Here is a 24842-nt window from a genome sequence, read left to right as displayed (position 1 = left end):
ATCAATGATTTACATTACATTGTTGTGAGTAGGCGAGGGTCAATCTGGATAGTCATGACGAGCAAAGCTTGCTTGCGCTTTTCAAGGAAGCATTGCAGCAGTATCGATGTTACCTGAGGAAATCACACATTGATGGCAAGTCTATAAATGAATTTCTGGTGAAGTCTCCTGTGCTAAATTTAGAAGACATTGAATGGAAAAACCTTGTTATGCACTGGTCTCGTTCCGAGGATGAGGTACTGTCTATGATATCGCATGACAATTTGAACTTCTACTTTTCCGCATGTGCCTTACGGATCTTTTTTGCAGGAAATCTGCTCGAAAAAGAATTCCGGCTTGAAAGGAACGACAGGATATCGCAAATATGCTGCCCGCTGCTTTGCTCTTGTTAGTACCTGTTGTCCTGTATCACTGTACTTGCATACATACCTGGTTCATTATGTGATAGCAGTATGCATGATAGCTTGCTTATCAATTGTTCGCTCCAAATTATCTGATCTATATGAATGGTTACATTAGTGTAGAATATATCCAATGCCAATGAAATTTTTTAGCTCTGCATTGTTCTTGTAAGTACCTGCTGTCGTTTATTAGTGTACTTATATTGATAGGTAGTTGTTCATGTACCATCACTCTGCAGCTTATTTTCCTTTGCCCTTCATTTTCTACACATAAGATCTATATTTACTCTTACCATAAGGTTGGATAACACCGATGGTACTGAAGAAGTTTAGCTCTGCATTGCTCTTGGCTGTACCTTTTGCCTTTATCACTGTACTTACATTTATAGCTACTTGGTTATGTAGCATCACTCTTCATCTTATCTTAAATATTCTCCATTTTTTCTTATATTGTCACATCTATATTTACTCTTAACAAAATGTAAAATAAAGGCAATGCTTATGAAGAAGATTTTGTGGTAAACTTCTTGAATTGCACCCCCATCAGCATGGACAAGGGCTTTATAGAGCCTGCCTTCACCAATAACAACAATCAAGGATCACGAATTACACCCAATGTCTCTAGTCTAGGTGCAGAGACCACAGTTATTTGCGAAGGTGCATAACAACAATCAAGGATCAACCTTTGAAGTGAAGGGGCATCTTCAATGATGAGCTTCTGTCCCTTAAAACAAATTCCCATGCTTACAAGGTGAGGCGCCTTTATTTGGAGACAACGGATACATATTTCTTTTCCAAAAACAAGGAGCAAGCGCTCTAGGGCAGGGCAGCTGGGGTGGATGATGATGCGCAGTGAGGCCTCCGACAGATCAACCACCACAAGGGCAAGTATTTTTAGCAGTGGGAGTCAAAGCATTTGTACCAGATTGTCTAATGGATGGAACCGGGCCAAGGTGCCGGTGTGGAGAGAGAGGAGGAAAACCATGAGATGGACATCAGTGGCAAGGGCACAGATACATCGGTTGGTGGTAAGCTATTTTCGTAATAATGGTAAAACTCAAGCTGCTGGAGTTTTTTGAATTGATGGGATGTCAGCTAGGCATCCACCGTGTAGGTTATGTGTAGAAGAAAACATGCTGGGATGCTCAGGCGTTGAACGGAGCCCTGGTGCAAGGAGATGATGGCTCCGTGGAGTTCAAAATAATGAACGACATATAGCTGGCGATAGTCGAGATTAAGAGGCACGATGTGCCGCAGAGTGCGCCACAGAGATGCGAGGACCTATGTGTGGCAGCCATCCTTGGTGGGGAGAAGGGAGATGATCTCCCCAAGGATGGTGTCTGGGAGATCGTTGATGCGGTCCGCCCGAGATTCTATGCATTCATCGGATCCAGAGGGCGTGGCCGCTTCTGCCCGCGCTGCCGGGTGCAGGATCTACAATCGGCGGCGCCGTTGGCCGGAGCCTCATCAGTATACATACCAATATGGAGAAAAATTGGCACAAACATATATGTACGACATTCAAAATCAATTCTCAAGATCTGGAATTTAAAAAAATGGCACAAACATATATATAGGACATTCAAAATGAATTCTAAAGATCTGAAAGAAAAAATGGCACAAATATATGTAGGACCTTCAAAATCAGTTCTCAAGATCTGACTATGAATTATTAGCACGAATGCTAACCCTAGTTGGATTATTAGCAAAAAAATCATTTGTACCGAAGAAACAATTAATCACTAACCATAGACGGGTACCATTCAAACAATCAATACACTAGACAGATCTACAAAATCTTACTCTGACTTCATGGACCGAGAGAACATAACCATAGGATTTCTATTCCAAAAAAATGAAGGGGGGGCTAACCGATTTTTCGTTGGAGTCGGAGTCGTTACCAAAGTTGTCGTGGACCTCCAGCTCCAGCTAGGGAGGCACGACAGCGGCGATGACGTCAAGGTCGTGCTATTGCCCGCGCGTGAGACCTCATCAGTGGCGACCACAACCTCTGTGCCCAGCTTCACGCATTGCGCGGGTGCTTCACCAGCCCCGGCGTCGCCACTCCCTCCGAAGGTGCGCTTCGGCGGCATCCTCATACACTCTAGGCGGCAGTGACCACTATGGACGGGGGATTCGGCCGCCTATTATGACTAGCGGCTCGGGCGCACCATTCATATGGAGCAGTGGGAGCGAGGCTGGCGGCGATCAAAGGGTTGGCTCACCTCCCGGTGAGCCTGCGCAGTGGGGTGCTAGCATGCCTACCGTCATTTCACACAGCTATGAGCACGCCTCCCGGTGACACTGTGCAGCGAACCACGCGCACGCCTCCCGGTCTGGCTGCACAGTGGACTGCTCGCATGTGTCCCGTCAACTCGCGCCTGCTCGTACATCACACAGGACGCATGGTGGCACGTATTATATTCTTTTTCCTTTTTTATGATTAATTCTGTCGCTTTATTGCTTAACCAAATCACGACACGTACATTGTTGGTCTAACACCCACGGTTCGAATAAAAAATCTGTTTGCGTTATTGTTTGCCAATTATTATTAATCTCCCGTCTGTAAGAAGATTATATCAAAATCCCAAATTTGAAAAAATATACAATATCACAATCTATTGGTGTCCATATGACACCATGATAAGTTTCATGCATTTCAACTAAGTTTTGGATTTACTGGATTTTAAAATCAAGATTCTCAATGTTTGAAATTGTTTGCATGGGGACTAAACATGCACCCAGGGAAACATACTATATGATTTTCCGATCCATTTTGGTGCACCATCACGAGTCTCATCTAGCTCAAATTTGATTTCTGCACACTAAATCCCTAGGAAATAAATCATCAATCAATGTATAAAAACGGCCAAATGATCTCTGATTTTGTTTTTCAAATTTTAACACTACACTCCTTTTGTCACATGTTCGCTGTAGAAAAAGTTTGACATGCCTCTTTGGGCCACATGCACGCGATGCTCCTAGGACACTCACTCGCGTGTGATGCTCTGTGGGCCCGCGAGGTCATCGTCCGTCACTTTGACCTACATCGAGAGAGGTTAATTTGACCAACAAGGATGATTCTTTTTTGTTTTGTGTTACATACAGTAGGAGTATATATATAGTACGCGTCGAAGAGGATGGGAGGGCAACATATACTACGCGTCATAGGGCAGTCACTCGCATGTGACGCTTCCATATGTGGGCCAGCGAGGTTGTCCTCCATCATTTTGACCCAACGAGAGAGGTTAATTTGACCAACAAGGAGGATTCTTTTTGGTTTGTGTTACAGTAGGAGTATATAGAACATGTCGAAGAGGGGGATGGGACCAACACATACTATGCATCATGAACCTTGCTCCGTGTGGGGACTTTTCGGTTTTCGAGGCAGGTGCCACATCGAAGTTGTGCATATTGAGTATTCAAACATCACACAAGCACCTCTTTGGGCCACATGCAGACGGTGATTGTCCTATAGGGCACTCACTATCCTGCGATGCTTCCCCCCATGGGCCCGTGAGGTCGTCGTCCATCACTAATTTGACCCAATGAGAGAGGTCAATTTGAAAAAACTAGGAGGATTATTTTTGGGTTGTGTTACGGTAGGAGTATATATTATGCGTCGAAGAGGGGGAGGCAACCAGCATATACTATGGGTCATGAACCTCGTTCCTTGTGGGGACTTTATGGTTTTCGAGGCAGGTGCCACATTAAATTGTGCATATTAGGTATTCAAACATCACAACCACACACCTCCATACATATGTTTGGCCCACATGCAAGCAATGGCGGTTGTCCTCTAGCACGCACTCACGCGGTTATCGGTGAGATGCTTCCATCTGTGTGGCCGCTTGGTCCATCACTTTGACCGACATCGATAGAGGCTAATTTGACTTAGGAGGGGATTAATTTTTGGTTTGTCTTACGGTATAGGTCATGCTGCGAGACTACATAATATACATTGAGCGCATGTGTACGCATGAATCCCTCCTACCGGATTGAAGTGGGGGGGGGGGGCGAGCCTATGATGCGTTATGAACCTCGCTCTGTGTGGGGACTATGCGTTTTTTGATGCATGCACCACATAAATGTTGTGCATTGGGTATTCAAAGATATGCATGCATCACTCACCACAATACATATGTTTGGGACATATGCATGTAGTGGTTGTCTTGGGACACTCTCCCTCGCTTGATTATCGACGACGACCTATATATTTGTGGGCCCGTGTGGATGTCCATCACTTCGATCGACAACAAGAGAGGTTACCAGGGTGGATTCTTCTTCTTTTGGTTCGTGTTACCGTATAGTAGGTCGATCATGGTGATATTCCAGACCTAAGTTTGAGTGCATGTGTACACATGAATCCCTCTCACCGGCTCGAAGTGGGGTGACATACATACATATATACTACGTGTCATGAACCCTCGCTCCGTGCTACTTCTTGAGCTTGCGTTGATTTTTCCCTTGAAGAGGAAAGGGTGATGTAGTAAAGTAGAGATAAGTATTTCCCTCAATTAAGAACCAAGGTATCAATCCAGTAGGAGGTACAAGCAAGTCCCCAATAGATGCACCTGCACAAACTAACAAACACTTGCACACAACGCGAACAAGGGGTTGTCAATCCCTTCACGGTGACTTGCAAGAGTGAGACCTAAAAGAGATAGGTACAAAAGATAAATAAAAGGCAAAATAAAGTAAATATAAATAGAGTGCAGCAAGGTGTTTTTGGGTTTTTGGTTTTATAGATCTCAAAATATATGATGGAAAATAGACCCGGGGGCCATAGGTTTCACTAGAGGTTTCTCTCTTGAAGAAAGCATATGGGGGGTGAACAAATTACTGTTGAGCAATTGATAGAAAAGCGCATAATTATGAAGATATCTAAGGCAATGATCATGAATATAGGCATCACGTTCGTGACAGGTAGACCGAAAATATTCTGCATCTACTACTATTACTCCACACATCGACCGACTCCTGCCTGCATCTAGAGTATTAAGTTCATAAGAACAAAGTAACGCCTTAAGCAAGATGACATGATGTAGAGGGATAGATCCAATCAATATGGTAAAACCCCCATCTTTTTATCCTTGATGGCAACAATACAAATCACAGCAGACTAAATTTCAAAATTGGGTCAGTCGATTTTTCAGAGCTCGCCGGAGTTCGCCGATGCGAACGAAGGGGCTCAGGTGGGGACTTTGGTGGTTGGGGGCGGTGGTGGGGCCTCGCCGAACGAAGAAAACTTGACGCGGGTGGGGGCGGGGGGTGGGGGTGGTGGAGGAACACAGGCGGTGGGGGTCGATGGTCCGGCCGGCTGCCCGTGCGGTGTTCTGTATGGGAAGAATCAGAGAAGGGTTAGGAGACGTAGGATCTTCATCCAACCGCCTGAAATGGTCGACTGACCCAAATGCAGACATGCCTTTATATTAAGTACCATCATCGTACCTGCTTAGCACTGCTCCTGAATCCATCAAGCTAAACAACGTGCCACTCATAATTCCAAACTTGTTGCTCAAGTACGAATCTGATATGATGCTGATATTACTAAAACAGATAACATTTAATTGGTCAGCTAATGTTCCTACTTTACTTTCGAAAAAGCACGTGCACCACATATAGAGAGACAGCAGGGAGTTGCTTTCTTAATGCGCTCTGGTTCATCATGTGTGGGCACTGCGCAACGAACATTTTATTATCCAAAATCTGCTTGCTCTTCTTTACCAAGTTCCTCTTCCGTTCTTCTTTAATAAGTACTCTCTCCGTTCCTAAATACAAGTCTTTGTATAGATTCCACCATGGACTACATATGGAGCAAAATGAGTGAATCTACACTCTAAAATGTATCTGGATACATCTGTATGTGATCCATAGTGGAAATCTCTACCAAGACTTTTATTTTGGAACGGAGGGAGTATGATAGTAGTATAGTATGTTCCTTGTAGTGAATATGAGCAGGGACATTTGCAGTGTAGAGGTCTATACGGTCGGTTGGTATGGGCACTTTGAACTCGTCGGGCCTCTTTGATTCGTAGGATTTTGTAAACATGGGAATAGGATTTGTAGTGGCCTGCCCACTTGAATCCTATAAGAATAGCAAGGAAATGCGGGGAGTTGTGTCGCCTTTGAGAGTTACACTGATATTAACAGTACCGCACCTTCAGTTGAAGAGAGCTGGTATCTGAAGGCTTTCTAGCCGTATCAGCAATACTAGCACATATATTCCAGCAAGTTCCACTTTGCTGATTTTACTCTGATGCTTATGGTTTTCCCGTCATATCTACACTATGATCTGTGTAGCTGCTTTGTGTCGCACTAGCAGCAGTCCACTCTTGAAGCTAAACACCGCAATGACTTACAAAATTGGCACCAAGGCATTGAGTGCCATTCTGGATGCAATGAAACTCATACGCTCACCACCTGTTGATTCTTGTTCAGAATATGATCCTAATGACTATTCTAACCGCGAGGAGTCAAAGGCAGATGGCTTGTCCTGTTTACCCATCAAGGTGCCTATTCTAATTTGGCAAGGTTTTATTGATTGCGTGTATCTTGCATATGTTGTCTTGCATTTCTTCTACTTTGTTGCACCGCCATCTGCTTAGTTCACTCATCATATATGTCGAGATGCCATGCCCATCCATTATCAATACATATTCCATCTGTCATCATACCATGTTTTTTCACTCAAATGCTGTTCTTGTGCATCAGACATCAAAAAGGAAGAGGGTGATTGCCGAAGCTGAAGGAGCACCAGCAAAGTCCTTGAAAAAGGTGGTTGTGCCGGAGAAATCAGACAGCACCCCACTTATATTGGCTGTACAACCAGTGACACAAAACGTAGGACCGACTCCAGTAGACTGTACCCATACTTCACTGGCCACACCACTAGCCGCACCACACATGACCTGCACTCTAGCAAAAGGTATGCCGATTTCAGTTGCCATAGCACCAGTCGTACCACAGAAAAATCCCACTCCAGCAAAAAGTACAGCAAGTCCACCGGCCGAAGACCTATCCCAACTGCAGAGACGGCCAATTCCTGCAGATTGGAACCCCATTCCAGTTATTCCCAGTTTAAAAGACAATGCTTTCAATGTTGTTAGGGACTACGTGCATATATTCCCATCATGGGAAGATTATAGTGAAGACAAACACCATTTTCACATCTTCCTGTCCCACTTACGTGTAAGTGCTATTATTCATGGTGATTATTTTCCTGTTTTCTGCTGATTGAACACATCAATGATTTACATTACATTGTTGTGAGTAGGCGAGGGTCAATCTGGATAGTCATGACGAGCAAAGCTTGCTTGCGCTTTTCAAGGAAGCATTGCAGCAGTATCGATGTTACCTGAGGAAATCACACATTGATGGCAAGTCTATAAATGAATTTCTGGTGAAGTCTCCTGTGCTAAATTTAGAAGACATTGAATGGAAAAACCTTGTTATGCACTGGTCTCGTTCCGAGGATGAGGTACTGTCTATGATATCGCATGACAATTTGAACTTCTACTTTTCCGCATGTGCCTTACGGATCTTTTTTGCAGGAAATCTGCTCGAAAAAGAATTCCGGCTTGAAAGGAACGACAGGATATCGCAAATATGCTGCCCGCTGCTTTGCTCTTGTTAGTACCTGTTGTCCTGTATCACTGTACTTGCATACATACCTGGTTCATTATGTGATAGCAGTATGCATGATAGCTTGCTTATCAATTGTTCGCTCCAAATTATCTGATCTATATGAATGGTTACATTAGTGTAGAATATATCCAATGCCAATGAAATTTTTTAGCTCTGCATTGTTCTTGTAAGTACCTGCTGTCGTTTATTAGTGTACTTATATTGATAGGTAGTTGTTCATGTACCATCACTCTGCAGCTTATTTTCCTTTGCCCTCCATTTTCTACACATAAGATCTATATTTACTCTTACCATAAGGTTGGATAACACCGATGGTACTGAAGAAGTTTAGCTCTGCATTGCTCTTGGCTGTACCTTTTGCCTTTATCACTGTACTTACATTTATAGCTACTTGGTTATGTAGCATCACTCTTCATCTTATCTTAAATATTCTCCATTTTTTCTTATATTGTCACATCTATATTTACTCTTAACAAAATGTAAAATAAAGGCAATGCTTATGAAGAAGATTCTGTGGTAAACTTCTTATTGCACCCCCATCAGCATGGACAAGGGCTTTATAGAGCCTGCCTTCACCAATAATCTAAGTTTGTCCTTCTCAAGCCTTCAAACTTTGTTGTGTATATTTGGTTAGGCATGACTGCAACAGCTGTTTATTTTTGCTGTTTGCATCAAATTGCATGTTTAAAGTTTATTATGTACTCCAGTTCATAAACAAAAGTTTGTCCTTCTCAATTTAAGTTTTCAGTTGTACAACCAAGTTCCTTCTTCATACCATGTAAATTAAACTATACAGAGCAAGTGATCTTATATTGCCAATCTGAAATGGGATAAATTGACAGCACACTAACCATTGATACTTATGAGTTCTTGATCTGTAATCCAGTGGTGTCGTGAAGCTGCCAACTCCTTCACAATGTCATTTCCTGCCATGTCTTGACCTGAACAATACCATATTGTGTTAATGCTATTTTAAAATGTGTCACTTTATTCGTCAGTAAGAAATGTGATGAATTGTCAGCATTGATACTTATATGTGCAAAACCTGTTATCTGTCTGCTTGTTTATCTTTCAGAGTGAGGAGGATATAAGTGTCAAACAAGTGCAGTCTCACCAGCTTGCTCAGCTGCTTGCGCTGCAGCTCCCGAGCAGGGCTAACCTTTCTTGAAGTCTATTGAAGTGCTGTCAGTTTTGTATATTATTTTGTCGGCGTGTTTAGTTGCACTGGTGGCGATCTTCGATGCCCAGTGTATGTAATCTGTTGTCTGCTTGTGCTTTATTATCATAGTGGTGAACTTTGATGCCCAGTGGATGTAATATGCCGTAGTTTCTTTATTGTATAGTCTATGTTTTTTCTTATTCACGATGCTGCAGTTATTTTACTGTATATATATCATGTCTTCGCAGTAAACCGGCCAAACCGTAAAATTATGGTACATAATCGGGCCGTCATGCAAATCACCATGTATGACCCGCATCATGGGCCCCGTCGTCTTGGTCCATTAACAGGCCTAAATGTAAACTGGCCCACTAGTAGATTCGGGCCTTTAATAGGCCGAGTAAACCGCCGGCCCTATTTTCCCAAGAAAACTCAATGGGCCTTTAGGAGGCTGAAAAGTAGGTTTGGCCTGAAACGTGCCGAACAGCTCACAGGCCGGCAGCAGGCCAAAATAGACCCCGGCCCATGAATGTGCCAATCAAATCATGGGCTTATAACATGCCAAAATTGTCTCGGTCCTTATTTGGCCCAATCAGATTATCGGCTGCGAGCAGGCCGGATGCAAACTGGGCCGTAGTTAGGCCCAACTATATGACGGGCTTTTAACAAGCCGAAATTAATATAGGGTCAAAATGTTAAATGGGCCCTTAACAGGCCGAAACTAATATCAGGCTGAATTACTAAATGTGCCTTTAGCAAATGGCCCAAAAGCGTAGCGTCCAGTTGACGGGCCGAAACTGATATGGGCCATAATTTAGCCCAAAGCCTCTTAAAAGGCCGGACCTGATCTGGGTCGTAATTTGGCCCAGAACATGGTAGGCTTTTAACGGGCCGGATCTCATATGGGCCATTATTAGGCCCGGAACGTGGCATGCCATTAATGGACCGGATCAAATATGGGCCGGCAATTGGCCCAAAACATGGCAGCCAGTTAATGGGTCGGCCTACTAGGGTCCTCAAAATCTTGTGGGCCTACAGCTGGGCCGGCCCATTAATGTCGGCGAAATCTCGTGGGCCTTTAGCTGGGCCAGCCCATTATGGTCCACAAAAATCTTGTGGGCCTTCACCTGGGCCGGCCCATTATGCCCCGCAAATATCTTGTGGGCCTTTACCTGGGCCGGCCCATTATGGCCCGCAAAATCTTGTGGGCCTTTAGCTGGGCTGGCCTATTATGGTTCGCAAAATCTTGTGGGCCTTTAGTTGGGCCGGCCCATTTAAACTTTATGGGTCACTTTTGGGCCGGTCCACATGTTAACATATCATAGGCGCATCTCGCCCATTGGATGAGTGACACCTGTGCCAACACGGAGCTGACACGTGTTTCCTCCAGCCAATGATGATTTTACACGTGGAAAATCCCCATTGGTCGGGGCTGTTAACGGGTTATCGGATCCAAAACCGGACCCGATAGCTTCACGGCGTTCCGTTACGATGGATGCCACGTGTCGGTCACCCTTGACGAAAGCACTTCTGTGACGCGCGATTTATCGTCATGGGAGTGGACACTTCCATGATGATAATTTTGGTAATGTCATGGAACACTTCTACGACAGCACAGGTATGACTATCTTGATTCTGTCATAAATTTGTCATGGATGTACATGCATAACAGAAAACGTGACCTACTGTGACAAACACGTATCATCACGAAAGTGTATTTTTTAGTGCACCTCGGCGCCCTCCGCGCCGCCGTCGCCGCCGCCTTCGACCTCGTCATCAGAGGAGAGCACTATAACCTCGCCGCCCTACGCGCTGCCGTCCTCGCCGCCTTCGACCTCGTCTCGGACGAGAGCGTGATAACCATGTTGCCCTCCACGCCGGCAAAGATCGCCGCTCCGCCTCCACGAGCTCCTGGTGCTGCCGGCGGAGCTCTTGCATGTAGGCCTCGTCGGCGGCCTCGGCCTCGAGGCGCTCCCACGCCTCGCGTTCCTCCCGCACCATAGCCGAGCTCACCACCCTGGCTCCGGCGGAACGAGGTCGACCGGACACATGCCGAAGAGGAAATGGAGCCTAGCCGCCGCACCGTGGTAGCGGACCTGCCAACGGTCGTACTCCATGGCCGCGAGCTTGGCCGTGTGGAAGCTACCGAGCCACTGGCGGGTGTGGGTCCCTCAATCTGTAATCTCGGCGACCCACGTCCCCCACCGCCGCTGCCGGACCCTAAGGTAGGACTTCGTCGGCTGCCGGGTCCGAGGAAGGACGGGGAAGTCCTCGAACCGGCGTAGGGGCACGGCGGCGGGCGGATCGGGGTCCGGCGACGGTGGATCAGGCCCGCGGAGGACGACGGGGACACCTCCCCGGCCACCTCGCCCGTGTCGAGAGAAAAGGCCGCGATAAACCTCTTTTTGGCCATTGGCTCCTCGAGCTCCCCGGCACATAGGCAGAGGTTGAGGATGGAGGCGCCGGCGATGGCGGCGACCTACCAATGGTTTCGAGGGTTGTGTGTGTCTGTGCGAGCGGAGGTTTTGGGGTGTGTGTCGAGAGGGGAGGGTGGGGGTGGGAGGGCAAGGTTGTGTTTGAGGAAATAGTGCGGCAACTGGATATGTTACTAGCTGGGAGTAACAAGGCGGGGCTACTGAAAATTTGGATCAAGGGCGAGCAGATATTTTTGAGATTGAGAGGGATGCAGAGGCGGGAGTAAAATGCCGGGGCTACTGAAAATTTGAATCAAGCACTACTAGGAAAATGCCTACTAGTGGCGCACCAGTTTTGCCTACTAATGGCGCACTACTGGTGCGCCACTAGTACCACGCCACTAGTATTTTTACTAATGGCGCGCCACTGGTGCGCCATTAGTATCTGGTATACTAATGGCGCACCAGGCAGTGCACCATTAGTATAGGCCACGGTGCGCCATTAGTATATTTGAATTTAGAAGGCGGGAAAATAGTAGTGGCACATCGTCTAACCCCCACCGTGCGCCATTGCTATTTTTGAATTTTGAATTTGGATCTGGATCGCGATTTTTTTGCCCATTTTTTGCTCTTTTTTTGCTCGTTTTTTTTTGCATGATATTTTTTCAAATTTTGTTCTCGTTTTTGTATCTTGTACGTTCTTTTGTCGTGTTCTTTTGCCGGAGAGGAGTTCGCCGGAGAGGAGGGCCGAGGTCACCGGAGAGGAGGAGGAGGAGGTCACTGGAGAGGCGCTCGCCTACATCGCCGGAGAGGAGGAGGAGGTCACCGGAGAGGAGTTCACCGGAGCACCGGAGAGGAGGAAGGAGAAACCGTGAGGGGAAGGGAGGAGAGGAGGGAGGAGGAGCTCACCGGAGAGGAGGGAGGAGGAGATCACCAGAGAGGAGGGAGGAGGAGATCACCGGAGAGGAGGGAGGAGAAACCGTGAGGGGAGGGGAGGAGGAGGTCGCCGGAGAGGAGGAGCAGGAGGTCGCCGGAGAGGAGGAGGGTAGTATGGTGGAGGAGAGAAGGGGAGATGGAGTGGAGGAGAGGAGGAGATGGAGTGGAGGAGAGGTGGAGTGGAGGAGAAGAATGAAGAGGTAAGGAGGAGAGGACCACGCCCAGCCATATATACGGCATAGTAATGGCGCACCGTGGGCAGGTGCGCCATTACTAACTTTTTTTATTTTTTTGATTTATTTTGAATTTTGAAGGCGGGAAGATAGTAATGGCGCACCATGGGCAGGTGCGTCATTAGTAAGTTTGATTTTTTTTTTGAATTTTTTTGCCTCTCCAGATCTTAAAAGCCCCGTATCTTTTTTTCTGTTAGGTTTTTGAGGATTTTGAAAATGTTTAACAAGGTTCCCTAGTTAAATTCGGATGTATCTTTTCGAGTAGATGGTTTTTCATATAAAACCCTTTTTCATCCGAGTTCGTATGCAAAAGTTATGCCCATTTTACAAATTCTCGAGAGATTTTGCAAAAAAGTCGAAAATTCATGTTTATAAATTTTGCTAACAACTAGACCACATATCACATGGGAATCTTATTTTCTTTTATTTTTTTACATTCCTATCATTTTCTTTTATTTTTTTTGAAACTGAAAAGGCGGTCCATGGGGGGGTGCATTCGGGGGAATGTTTGGGCCAAATTACTAATGGCGCACCGTGGATGTTTTGCGCCATTAGTATTTGCACACTAATGGCGCACCAACACATGGTGCACCATTACTATTTAGTAATGGCGCACCACATGCACAGTGCGCCATTAGTGTCCATATTGGCTATAGCTGTTTTTGTAGTAGTGAAGGGACTGAAGCAGAGCAGGAGTAACAGACATCGCACACGGTCCGCACATACTAATCATGTGCTATCAAACATTAAAACCTTCCAGGCGGTAGATATTTTCGAGATTACGAGGCAGTAATATTTTCGAGATTGCGAGGGATGCAGAGGCGGGAGTTTTTGGGGAGCGAGCTAGTGTGCTTGACACGCCGGCTGTGGACTGTAGCTGACGCACCTTCTCACGTAAGCCATAGGCGTACTATAGACCGACGGTGCTCCAACATATTTTGTAGTACGTCTCACACGGTTGGTGATAGTAAACTGTGTGGGATCTACTTGATTTGAATTACAAAATGGGCTCAGAGTGGCAATGGACGCTGTTTGAACTGCTAGACCTTTTATCTGTAGTGAACATGCAACTATATTTGTGTCGTAAATGAATTGGAATTATTTAGGGTTCGTTTGGACATTTTATACATTAAAGTGGTTTTCTAACCATTTCAGGTGCACAATTCAAAATTAAACTACATGCACATGCTCCGGTGCATACAAAATGGTTGAAAAATCAAATCTGCGTCCTTCAGTGCATTAGGTCCCATGCAAGAAATTGGAATGAAATTTTCGGGGTTCGTTTGGCCTTTTTTATACATTAGCTGGGTTTTCTAGGCATTTTATATGCATAATTCAAATTTGAACTACAAGCACATGCTCCAATGCACCAAAGTTGGTTGAAAAATCACATGTGTGTCCTTGGGTGAATTTCTAGGTCCCATGCAAGAGATGAGAATGAATTTCAAACACCAGGGCACTGTTGATTGCCGGCAAAACGTTGAGATACCTGGTTTTTAAATTCTAGTAAATCCAAAACTCGTCTGAAATTCATGAAACTTGGCATGCTATCATGAACGGCATCAACATGCCGTGGTGAAAATTTTGTCCCATTTGGGGCAGGTTTGGGTATAAGCTTCTCACAACAAGCATGATGCTTTCGATAGGGAACGTACCACCTTTGGGGACGGGACGATATCTGTTGCCTCTTATTGCTTTCAAAAAATTTCAAGTGTCAACATAGAACAACAGGAGTGTTGTGTTTAATCTTGGAATTTTTCGGGGTTCGTTTGGCATTTTTATACATTAACTGGGTTTTCTAGGCATTTTTTGTGCATAATTCAAATTTGAACTACAAGCACATGCTCCAATGCACTAAAGTTGGTTGAAAAATCACATGTGTGTCCTTGGGTTAATTTCTAGGTCGCATGCAAGAGATGGGAATGAAATTCAAACACCAGGGCACTGTTGATTGCCGGCAAAATGTTGAGATGCCTGGTTTTTAAATTCTAGTAAATCCAAAGCTCGTCTGAAATTCATGAAACTTGGCATGCTATCATGGAGCGGCATCAACATGCCGTGGTAAAAAATTTGTCCCATTTGGGGCAAGTTCGGGTATAAGCTTCTCACAAACCAGAGCTTCTCACAACAAGCATGATGGTTTCGATAGGGAACGTCCCACCTTTGGGGACGCAATGATATCCATTGCCTCTTATTGCTTTCAAAAAATTTCTCGTGTCCACATAAAACAACATGAGTGTTGTGTCAATTTTTGTGATTTTTCGGGGTTCGTTTGGACATTTTTATGCATTAACCGAGTTTTTAACGCATTTATGTGCATAATTCAAATTTGAACTACATGCACATGTTCTAGTGCATATAAATTGGTTGAAAAAACAATTATGTGTCCTTGGGTGCATGCTTAGGTCACATGCAAGAAATGGGAATGAATTTCAAACACCAGGGCACCGTTGATTGCCGGCAAAACATTGAGGTGCCTGGTTTTTAAATTCTAGTAAATCCAAAACTCGTCTGAAATTCATGAAACTTGGCATGCTATCATGGAGCGGCATCAACATGTCGTGGTAAAAATTTTGTCCCATTTGGGGCAGGTTTGGGTATATGCTTCTCACAAACCAGAGCTTCTGACAACAAGCATGATGGTTTCGATAGGGAACGTACCACCTTTGGGGACGGGACGATATCTGTTGCCACTTATTGGTATCAAAAAAATTCTAGTGTCAACATAGAAAAACAGGAGTGTTGTGTTTAATCTTGGAATTTTTCGGGGTTCGTTTGGCCTTTTTTATACATTAACTGGGTTTTCTAGGCATTTTATGTGCATAATTCAAATTTGAACTATAAGCACATGCTCCAATGCACTAAAGTTGGTTGAAAAATCACATGTGTGTCCTTGGGTGAATTTCTAGGTCCCATGCAAGAGATGGGAATGAAATTCAAACACGAGGGCACTATTGATTGCCGGCAAAACATTGAGATGACTGGTTTTTAAATTCTAGTAAATCCAAAACTCGGCTGACATTCATGAAACTTGGCATGCTATCATGGAGCGGCATCAACATGACATGGTAAAAAATTTCTCCCATTTGGGGCAGGTTCTGGTATAAGCTTCTCACAACAAGTATGATGGTTTCGATAGGGAACGTCCCACCTTTAGGGATAAAACGATATCCATTGCCTCTTATTGCTTTCAAAAAATTTCTAGTGTCAACATAGAACAACAGGAGTGTTGTGTCAATTTTGTGATTTTTCGGGGTTCGTTTGGACATTTTTATGCATTAACTAGGTTTTCTAGGCATTTTATGTGCATAATTCAAATTGGAACTACAAGCACATGCTCCAATGAACTAAAGTTGGTTGAAAAAACTAATATGTGTCCTTGGGTGAATTTCTAGGTCTCATGCAAGAGATGGGAATGAAATTCAAACACGAGGGCACTGTTGATTGCTGGCAAAACGTTGAGATGCCTGGTTTTTAAATTCTAGTAAATCCAAAACTCGTCTGAAATTCATGAAACTTGGCATGCTATCGTGGAGCGGCATCAACATGCCATGGTAAAAAAAATTGTCCCATTTGGGGCAGGTTCGGGTATATGCTTCTTACAAACCAGAGCTTCTCACAACAAGCATGATGGCTTCTGTAGGGAACGTCCCACCTTCGGGGACGAAACGATATCCATTGTCTCTTCTTGCTTTCAAAAAATTTCTCGTGTCAACATAGAACAACAGGAGTGTTGTGTTAATTTTTGCGATTTTTGGGGTTCGTTTGGACATTTTTATGCATTTACTGAGTTTTCAATGCATTTATGTGCATAATTCAAATTTGAACTACAGGCACATGCTCCAGTGCATATAAATTGGTTGAAAAATCAAATATGTGTCCTTGGATGCATGCTTAGGTCCCATGCAAGAAATGGGAATGAATTTCAAACGCCAGGGCACCGTTGATTGCCGGCAAAACATTGAGATGCCTGGTTTTTAAATTCTAGTAAATCTAAAACTCGTCTAAAATTCATGAAACTTGGCATGCTAACATGGAATGGCACCCGACATGTTGTCGCATTTTTTGTGTCCATTTTGAGAGAAGGCGCGCTCGAATAATGACAGCCAACAAAGGCATTTTGAAAAAAATAGCTGCCACTTTAATATCTCAAACATTTGTATAATTCAAACCATGTGCGTTCTGTTAACCATTCACGTGACGCCACGTGTCTTGGTTTTAATGGCCGTAGGAGGTGCTGTGCGGATAGCTGCTTGACCCTGACTGAACGAGAGGCGTGCGAGCGCAGTCCGGTGCGCATGCTGACCGAGAGGCGTGCAAGCTATCCTCCAATGTGCGGGCTCACCGGGAAGCGTGCGAGCTGTACGCTGCGCGGGCTCACCGGGAAGCGAGCCCTTTGACTTCCATGGCCGCCCGCCTTCCTGTCCATAATGGCGCCCGAGCCGCTGTTTAATACGGGCGGCCTTATTGTTCGCCTCCCATTCCCCTCCCTCCCGCAGACCTCCACCAACGCCATGGCGCAGATTGATCATCTGCCACTAGTCTTCAAGTTTGGTGAAGTCGACTCTGAGCCGGAGGAGATAGAAAATAAGGAGGAATGGGGCCTCATGGAAATGGCCCAGAACGAGCTGGTCGCGGCGGTTGCTGCCCCCGCTCCCGTCTCAGCACCCATCCCCGCGCCCGCGCCAGCGACCATACCCGTAGCATTGACGGGCTGGTCGCCGAGCACTATCGCAGAGCTGGAAGCCGCGGGCGTCAGCGAGGTCTCCGCGGACCCGCGCGAGCTCGTGTACATGCCAGCGCCCGTGCCCGTGCGCGCCCCTCCACCCACCATGGCGCCGGCCCCCGTGCGTTTGGCTGCACCCGCCGCACCCGTGCCCCTGCCCTTGCGTGCTCCTCCACCCACCGCGGGGCCGGTCCCCATGCGTTTGGCTGCACCCGCCGCGCCCGTGCCCGTGCCCATACGCGCGCTCCCCTCAGCAGCATGGGACGCTTCCGTCGACCGCTACCTCTCAGCGGCGCCAGTTGCCGTCCTCCCGCGCCCCGCTCGTCGATTGCGCGACGACATGATGTTTGATTTACAAGTGAAGAACATTTTGTGCTGCCTTGAAGACTTCAACAGCAGCGTCCCGGAGGACGACAACGACAACGACGGTGCGGCACGCCGCCTCCGCCGCTGCCGAAAATTATTTTTTTAGGATTTAATATTGTATCTCGAATTCTCGATCATATGAATATAAATTCGCAGTGTGACTGAATGAAAGATATGGTTTGAACGAACTTGCGTTTTTCTCACTTAATGTACAGACTTATCAAACAAATTTCTTTTGAAAAAAACGTCAATGATTTTTAAATATAAAACACTCATTGCAAACGTTTTAGTTAGAACACCCGTATGCAAACCGACAGCTTCCCAGGAAGCCAAGGGAAAATGTGCCGAGCAGGATTTCTGCATCCCTTCAACGCAAACGGTTGTTTTGCATGAGCCGTGTGCAACCACGTACAAATAATTGGGTAAGATTTGCATATCTGTCATTTTGGGTATGTTGCCATTTGTCAAACTGGAAAGATTGACATTTGTTTATCTAGTAACATTGCCATTTGTCAACCTTGTAACACTGCGATTTGTCAAAATATGCAGCTAAAAATCACTAGCACTATCTAATTTTTGCAACTAAAATCACTAGCACTGTTCATATGGACACCACTAGCAGGCGTGAGTTGATGGACGCATATGCAAATGTACCATTGATTACATACAATAAGTCATCAACCCACAACGACAACGAGGATACACATTGGATTATAGATCATTTCCAACAAAACATTCTAGTAAAGTTTTTCTCACACAACAAATAACAAAGCGATGAAATGAACTTCAGCCCAACCACTCGTCGGTGTTGGAAACGCTTGCTTTGAACGAGAAGTGATTCTCTGGCGTTGGAAGGGCCAGCTACTGTCAATCTCGAGACCAACGCATGACTGATCATCCAGGCTGAAGCAGCCTATGTCAGGACCCATATTGGGACGGTAGGGAAGCATAACAATGTCCGAGGTATAGATACAGTTGCTTCTCATAAATGGTAGTAACGTTGTGTCAACAGCAGCTGGATCGCCTTCCACCATCATTGGATAGTTTTGTCCAAGGAAGAGCGAGTTTCCTCCAAGACTTTCAATACTGAACCAGGGAGAAGGTGTTGGCGCTAGTACAGTAGTATCTATCCCGAATACCCTGCAACGGATGTTGGAATAGGTCCGGAGAGTGCGACCATGCGAGACAACACCTGCTTCCTTAGTAACATCAGCAGTGCCCTATATACAGACAAGAAGAGGTGATCCATCGGAATAGGTTGCCAGGCGCCACTAAGTATATGGGTCCTGCTCGTCCTCATGCTCATGATCATCAGCATCATCATCTCCCCCTTGGTTATAAATTTTTTCAAGTATAGGTGGTGGAATGTTCACAGGACCTTGGAAACATAAGAAGGTTAATTAGTAAGGAGAAACTAGCTAACCCGCATGCATGTGGGTGAAACAATTATAATTATGGTGGAAGACAAATGTACCGAAAGCATCAGGATTCCATGCAAAAACAGTGCCACGAGTGGTGGCAGCAAACACAAGACCCTCGTATTGAATTGCATCACAGTACTCATCCATATACAGAAATTAATTTTTGAGAAATATCCATCGAAGCGTGAAAGTAAGGACGGCAACAAGCTTGTCGAAGATAGCAACAACTTCATAGTTCGTGTAATCCCAAGAGCGGTTGGGAACTCGACAAATTGCTATCTTCCGTAGACGACAGTCACCATGATCGTATTTGAACTCACGTAGAATACCAGTGTACTCAACCTCTAGGCAGTCATCTGAGATTTTTGGAAGTGGAACCCGATGACGAGTGTACACATTCACAAGTTCCCACTCGCAGTTGTACCCAACATAAACAACCCAATCTCCATTTGCGCCTGCCCAAGCCTTGCCCTCAAGCGATGGCATCTTAACATCATATGTATCATTATCAAGCAGCATCAACTTGCACAAGGCGAGGCTTCCCTCATCCCGCGCCAGTCAGCAGGGCCACGGCGAAGAAGATAGGGGAGATCAAACCGCTCCTGGACCCTTGGGTTCCTTGTAATGATGTTATTAGTTGAGTCGAGAATGGTCTTGAACGAACCTGCCATGCTAGCCGAGGTGATGACGTCGCACAGATCAATGAGTTCCTCCACCACGTCATCTTTCATATCGGGGCAAGAATAACGGGGTCGTTTCCGGCCTGTTCCCTCCATGGAGAAGATGATCGAACAATGGCAGAAGGAAGGGTGAAGGCAAATGGAGGGAGGAAGAGCGTGCGACAGCAGTTCCAAATCGAGAGGGAAAGGCGAAGAGGCGGTGGACGGTTGCCATGGTACACGAAGAGGCGCCTGGGGAGCGAACGGTTGCCACAGAGGTCACACACCGACGACAAGGGCCGAGTGAACCGCATGCGTATATTGCACACACCTTGATCTGGCTGACCATTTCTTTTGTGTTGCCTAATCACAAGCAGTTCATCCGAGTGAACCATATGTTGTATATCGCACACACCTTCATCTGGTTGCCTGTTTTTTTGTGTTGCCTAATAACAAACAGTTCATCCGAGTGAACCGTATGTTGTGTATCACACACGCCTTCATCTGGCTGCCCATTTCTTTTGTTCCTCCTCATCGCACACGCAACTAAAATCTGAACCGTGTTTGATGCATCCGTCATCGCAAACGTTTTATACATTTTTGACGGTTTTCATACACCACCGTTTGCGATTATTGCATCGCACACATTTTCTCGAAGGGTCTCTGATTGTATTGTCGCGTTAGCAGCATCCTGCAGTAGTGAAAAACCGTTTGTATAGCAGCTCGTTGTACCAGTGCATTTCCCTGGAGAGAGAGAGAGAGAGAGAGAGAGAGAGAGAGAGAGAGAGAGAGAGAGGTCGGCGGAGCGCGGGGAGCTGGCGGACGAGCTCGGCAAGCTAGCAGCAGCGGTGGCGCGAGGACCGGGTCGCCGGAGACGAGAGAGACAGTGAGGTCGGGGGAGAGAGATATATCTTTTCTTTTGTTTATTTTTTGTTAGGCCCCGTGTATAAGTTAGATAGAGAGAGTTTTTCAATTTCTTTCTTTGGGCCCACATGTAAGAGATACATAGGAGGGGTAAGAGAAAGAGGTTTTATTTTTATATATTTTCGTGTGGGTCCCATATGTAAGTGACACATGTAGGCAGGGGCAAAATGTCCAAGAAACGTCCGGTAGACGGTCAAAGGTCTTGGACTGGACGGAAACAGAACGAAAGGGTATTTTTGTGAGGCCACCTAACGGCAGAGGGACAAATTTGAGCATGCTTCGAAATTAGGGGTAAATCTGAGTAGTGAGTTCGAGTTAGGGGCACAAATGTAAAAGTCAAATTTATTTTCACAACCTAAATTTCATTTTTTATTGGTTTGTTTCACAAAAAACACATCTATTTAAATTCCATATTTTTGAAATAACATATCTCACTCATTTGAAATAAACTGTTACACATTATCAAATAATCATTTTTAGAAATTGACATTTCAGTTTCATATTTGGGGTAAATAGGTTTCCAGTGGAATATGTCGGTTTCATATTTTTCTAGTGAAAATAGGTTTTCACATTTTTCTAGTGAAATATGTTTGTTTCACATATGGAATGTGAAACGTCAAAAATTAAACATGTTTCAAGTGAATCTAGGTTTTTTTTCCGGCAAAAGTGTATCTAGGTTTGATCTTGTTCTAAAGGTCTTGATGTCAGGAATTCAAATATATATTAAAAAAATTAGAAACGAAATTTTTGTTTAAAAAGTATAAATTATGAATTTTTTGAAGTGATGTACTCACTCCGTTTCAAAATATAAGTCTTTGTAGAGATTTCAATAGATGACTACATACGGAGCAAAATGAGTAAATCTACCCTCTAAAATATGTCTACATACATCTGTATGTTATAGTCATTTAAAATGTTTAAAAAGACTTATATTTCGGAACGGAGGGAGTATTTAAGAGAGAGAGAGAGTTTGTGCTTAAGTCAGAAAAGAGAGAAAGGTATGTACCATGCATGTGTTTTTTTTTTACTATGATACTAGAACCTGTGTCCGCCTAGTGATTTAACTCTGAAATACGTAAAAAATGAAATGTGCAATACATCTGGGTGGGCCATCGCTACTTCCATAGCTCGCATGTATCTCACGAAATGTGAGTCGTGTGAGATCTGCCACTTGGCCACCTTCCTCGTCGCCGTCGCGCTGCTGGCGGAGCGCCTCTCCCCCTCCCACTGGCCCGTCAGGATGAAGCTCCTCGGCGCAGCGGTGGACGTCGCCGAGGTGTTCCTGTCCCCGTACTGGGCCACCGCGCTCACCTGCGCCGCGCGGGGAGCTTGCAGTCCGCCGGGGCCGCCACCGTGCCATTCGCCCTGGTGCCCGCCCAACAGACATGGCTGGGCGGCGGAGTGGAGGCTGCAGTGGGACCTGCGCCTGGTCACTGTGGTCTGCTCTGGGGTGTTCAACACGGGCGCCACGTTCGTGCTCATGCCGTAGGCCGTGGCGCGGCCGCGGACCTGTGTACCCGCCCGTGTTCAACTCCCTGTCGTTTGTGGCCACCACAGCCGTCGACGCTGTCGTGCTCGTCACCGACTTCTGCCTCGATGGCGTGCTCGGGGCGGCGCTCGTCGTCGTCGGCCTCTACGCGTTCCTCTGGGGCAAGACCAAGGAGCTCGCCGCCGCCGCCAAGGGAGACAACGGCGAGCAGGAGCTGCGGCGCGGAGACGCCGACGACCGCATCGCGACAGCATCGTCGATGGAACTTGAGATTGTCATTTAACTACTCAATCAATCGTAGCATCGTACTACTAGACTACTAGTAACTTGAGACTGTCATTGACGAACACTACAGGAATTCAATTTCATATCTTCTTTCTTCGATGATCTAACAGTAATGTGCGTAATTAATCTGCTATCGCTCTGCACCGGCGAGCTCGAGGTCCACGCCGAACAGCCGGAGGCGCCGCCCGCGCGGTGCCCTGTCTTCGTCCGACGTCGCCTGCTGCGGAAGCGCCACTGGCACGAGGAGCCTTGTCGTCGGCGCCGAGACGACCCCGGCGCCACGCCTCCGGCAGTCGATGAAGAGGCGCGCACCGGCTCGGCAGAAGGAGACGGTGTCGCCGGCGGCGAGACGGCGGTCGCGGACGAAGGCGCTCCACCCTTTCGTGATGACGTAGCTCTGGCTGCTGCTCCAGTAGGAGAAGCGGAACGCCCACGCCTTCCCGCCGCCCCGGCCGTCCTCGAACCGCAGCACGGCTCCGGGGCAGGCCGCCCCCGCCGCGCCGCCGGGGACCCGCGGGAGGAGGTGCCGCTCCGCGAAGTGCTTGGGCACCACCAGCCGGTTCAGCTTCCCCACGTCGCTCGGCGTCACCACCTTGTCGAACATGTGCTCCCGCATGATCATCCTCGCCTCGCCGCCGCCATTGTCATTGCCACCATTGCTGCCGCCGCCGTCCCGATCTTGCTCCGCTCCCCGTCTCCCCAGCGCGGCCGTCAACGCCATTGATCTATCTTATTCCTCAGCTCAACTTGTCGATCTTTCTGTTGGTTAATCCCAATCAGAAGCACGCCTTCACATGTGTGTGTATATATAGATGGGAATATGGGATCTTTGTGGTTTGCGCGCCAAGTCGTCAACGCCTAGACTTTTCCCATGCACGGCACTCCTCTCGCTTGGTGGCTAATCTCAGCCGTTGATTTCTAGTGATCATGAGGACGTACGGTCTACAAACTCTCTTTGATCCAATAGACATTTCGGTTCGGTTGGCTAGCTGGTGGCATGCATGTCTGACGTGTCACGCGTTATTTCATGCTAATTGCGCACTAGGAAGCAGCCAAGCAGGTGCATGTGAAACCATGAAGCAATGACAATCACTAGTTGCGATCGGTTCAATCTAAAGCTAATCGGCGTCAGCGTACAGCATACTTATATAGGAGTATGTACTAATTGCCGTACAAACGACAATGGACTCGGAAAGTCAACACGTACGCACGGTAGATCACTCAGTAATGCCACATCTACTGGATATACACCTTAAACAATCTACGTAAGTTTAGCAAGTTTTGTAGGTTACGTTTGTTTGCTCGGTGTAAATCTTCTTAACGCGGTAATTTGCGAAGATTGTGCTTGCAAGAAAAAGTCCTGGTCAAGTTCAGTGGTTTAAACCAGATGGTTACCTTAAACAAATCATGTGATGAGAAGTCATGGATGTGACAGATGTGCATAGATAGATAGTGGGTACTAGATAATCAGTGCCACTTGCAGGTACAAGCTCAGTGGCACTATACAAGTATATACATGCCATGATAAGCTCTAGAGACAAGAGAGGATCGATGGATGATGAACGACAAGGTCAACTGCCAATTAACTTTGTCTCACTTGGAACAAGTCGGCATAGACATTACCTGGAAAATAAAGAGACATGCCAGCTATTTGAGCTATATATAGGTATAGAGACCAGCAAAATTAGATGGAGTATACACAAATTAAAGAGAAATCAACTACAGAATTAGTGTTATAATTGATTGGTGTTAATTAGACATGGAATGCAAGCTGGAGAAGAGAACTGGCCAGATGGTCGTACAAGTCTAAGAGCAGGTAGCAGTACAACTTACCATAGGAGTAATTAATATTATTGGGTAGTACGTAGCCTTAGAGCATCTACAACCGGACTTAGCAAATTCGGGCCCTGTACTTCCATGGACGAGCCCGGTCAATGTCCAAGCGTGTCTGTTTTGAGCCCGTATTTGTCCCTCTATACATCGTGCTCCTCATTTTTTCTCTTATATGTCCGGTCATTTGCATATGATTGATGGTGATGAAGAGAGAGAAAAAAGAAAGAGAAAAGATGGTCAGGGGTGAGCCGCGGGGATTGACTGGGCGTGTCCGCGAGCCCTCATATCCTCCCTATATTTTGTCTCATTACGAGGGTTCGTGGACAAGCCGGACATATAGGGATGATAT

The 24842-nt window shown here is 46.1% G+C and overlaps 2 protein-coding genes across 2 annotated transcripts; one reads left to right on the top strand and one right to left on the bottom strand.

Annotated features, from left to right (window-relative positions):
• Positions 1 to 22018: 22018 nt before the first annotated feature.
• LOC109742422 (WAT1-related protein At3g28130-like) lies at positions 22019 to 22658 on the top strand. The gene is made up of 2 exons (XM_020301506.1): positions 22019 to 22254; positions 22376 to 22658. The coding sequence occupies exons 1-2, from the start codon at positions 22019 to 22021 to the stop codon at positions 22656 to 22658; spliced, it is 519 nt and encodes a 172-aa protein (XP_020157095.1).
• Positions 22659 to 22772: 114 nt separating this feature from the next.
• LOC109742421 (B3 domain-containing protein Os06g0107800-like) lies at positions 22773 to 23381 on the bottom strand. The gene has a single exon (XM_020301505.4). The coding sequence runs from the start codon at positions 23379 to 23381 to the stop codon at positions 22791 to 22793; it is 591 nt and encodes a 196-aa protein (XP_020157094.1). The 3' UTR covers positions 22773 to 22790.
• Positions 23382 to 24842: the final 1461 nt, after the last annotated feature.

This window comes from Aegilops tauschii, chromosome 7 (assembly GCF_002575655.3).
Source record: "Aegilops tauschii subsp. strangulata cultivar AL8/78 chromosome 7, Aet v6.0, whole genome shotgun sequence".
Taxonomy (NCBI): domain Eukaryota; kingdom Viridiplantae; phylum Streptophyta; class Magnoliopsida; order Poales; family Poaceae; genus Aegilops; species Aegilops tauschii.
Note: the sequence above shows the minus strand (reverse complement) of the source record. Positions and strands in the feature narration are given on the sequence as shown.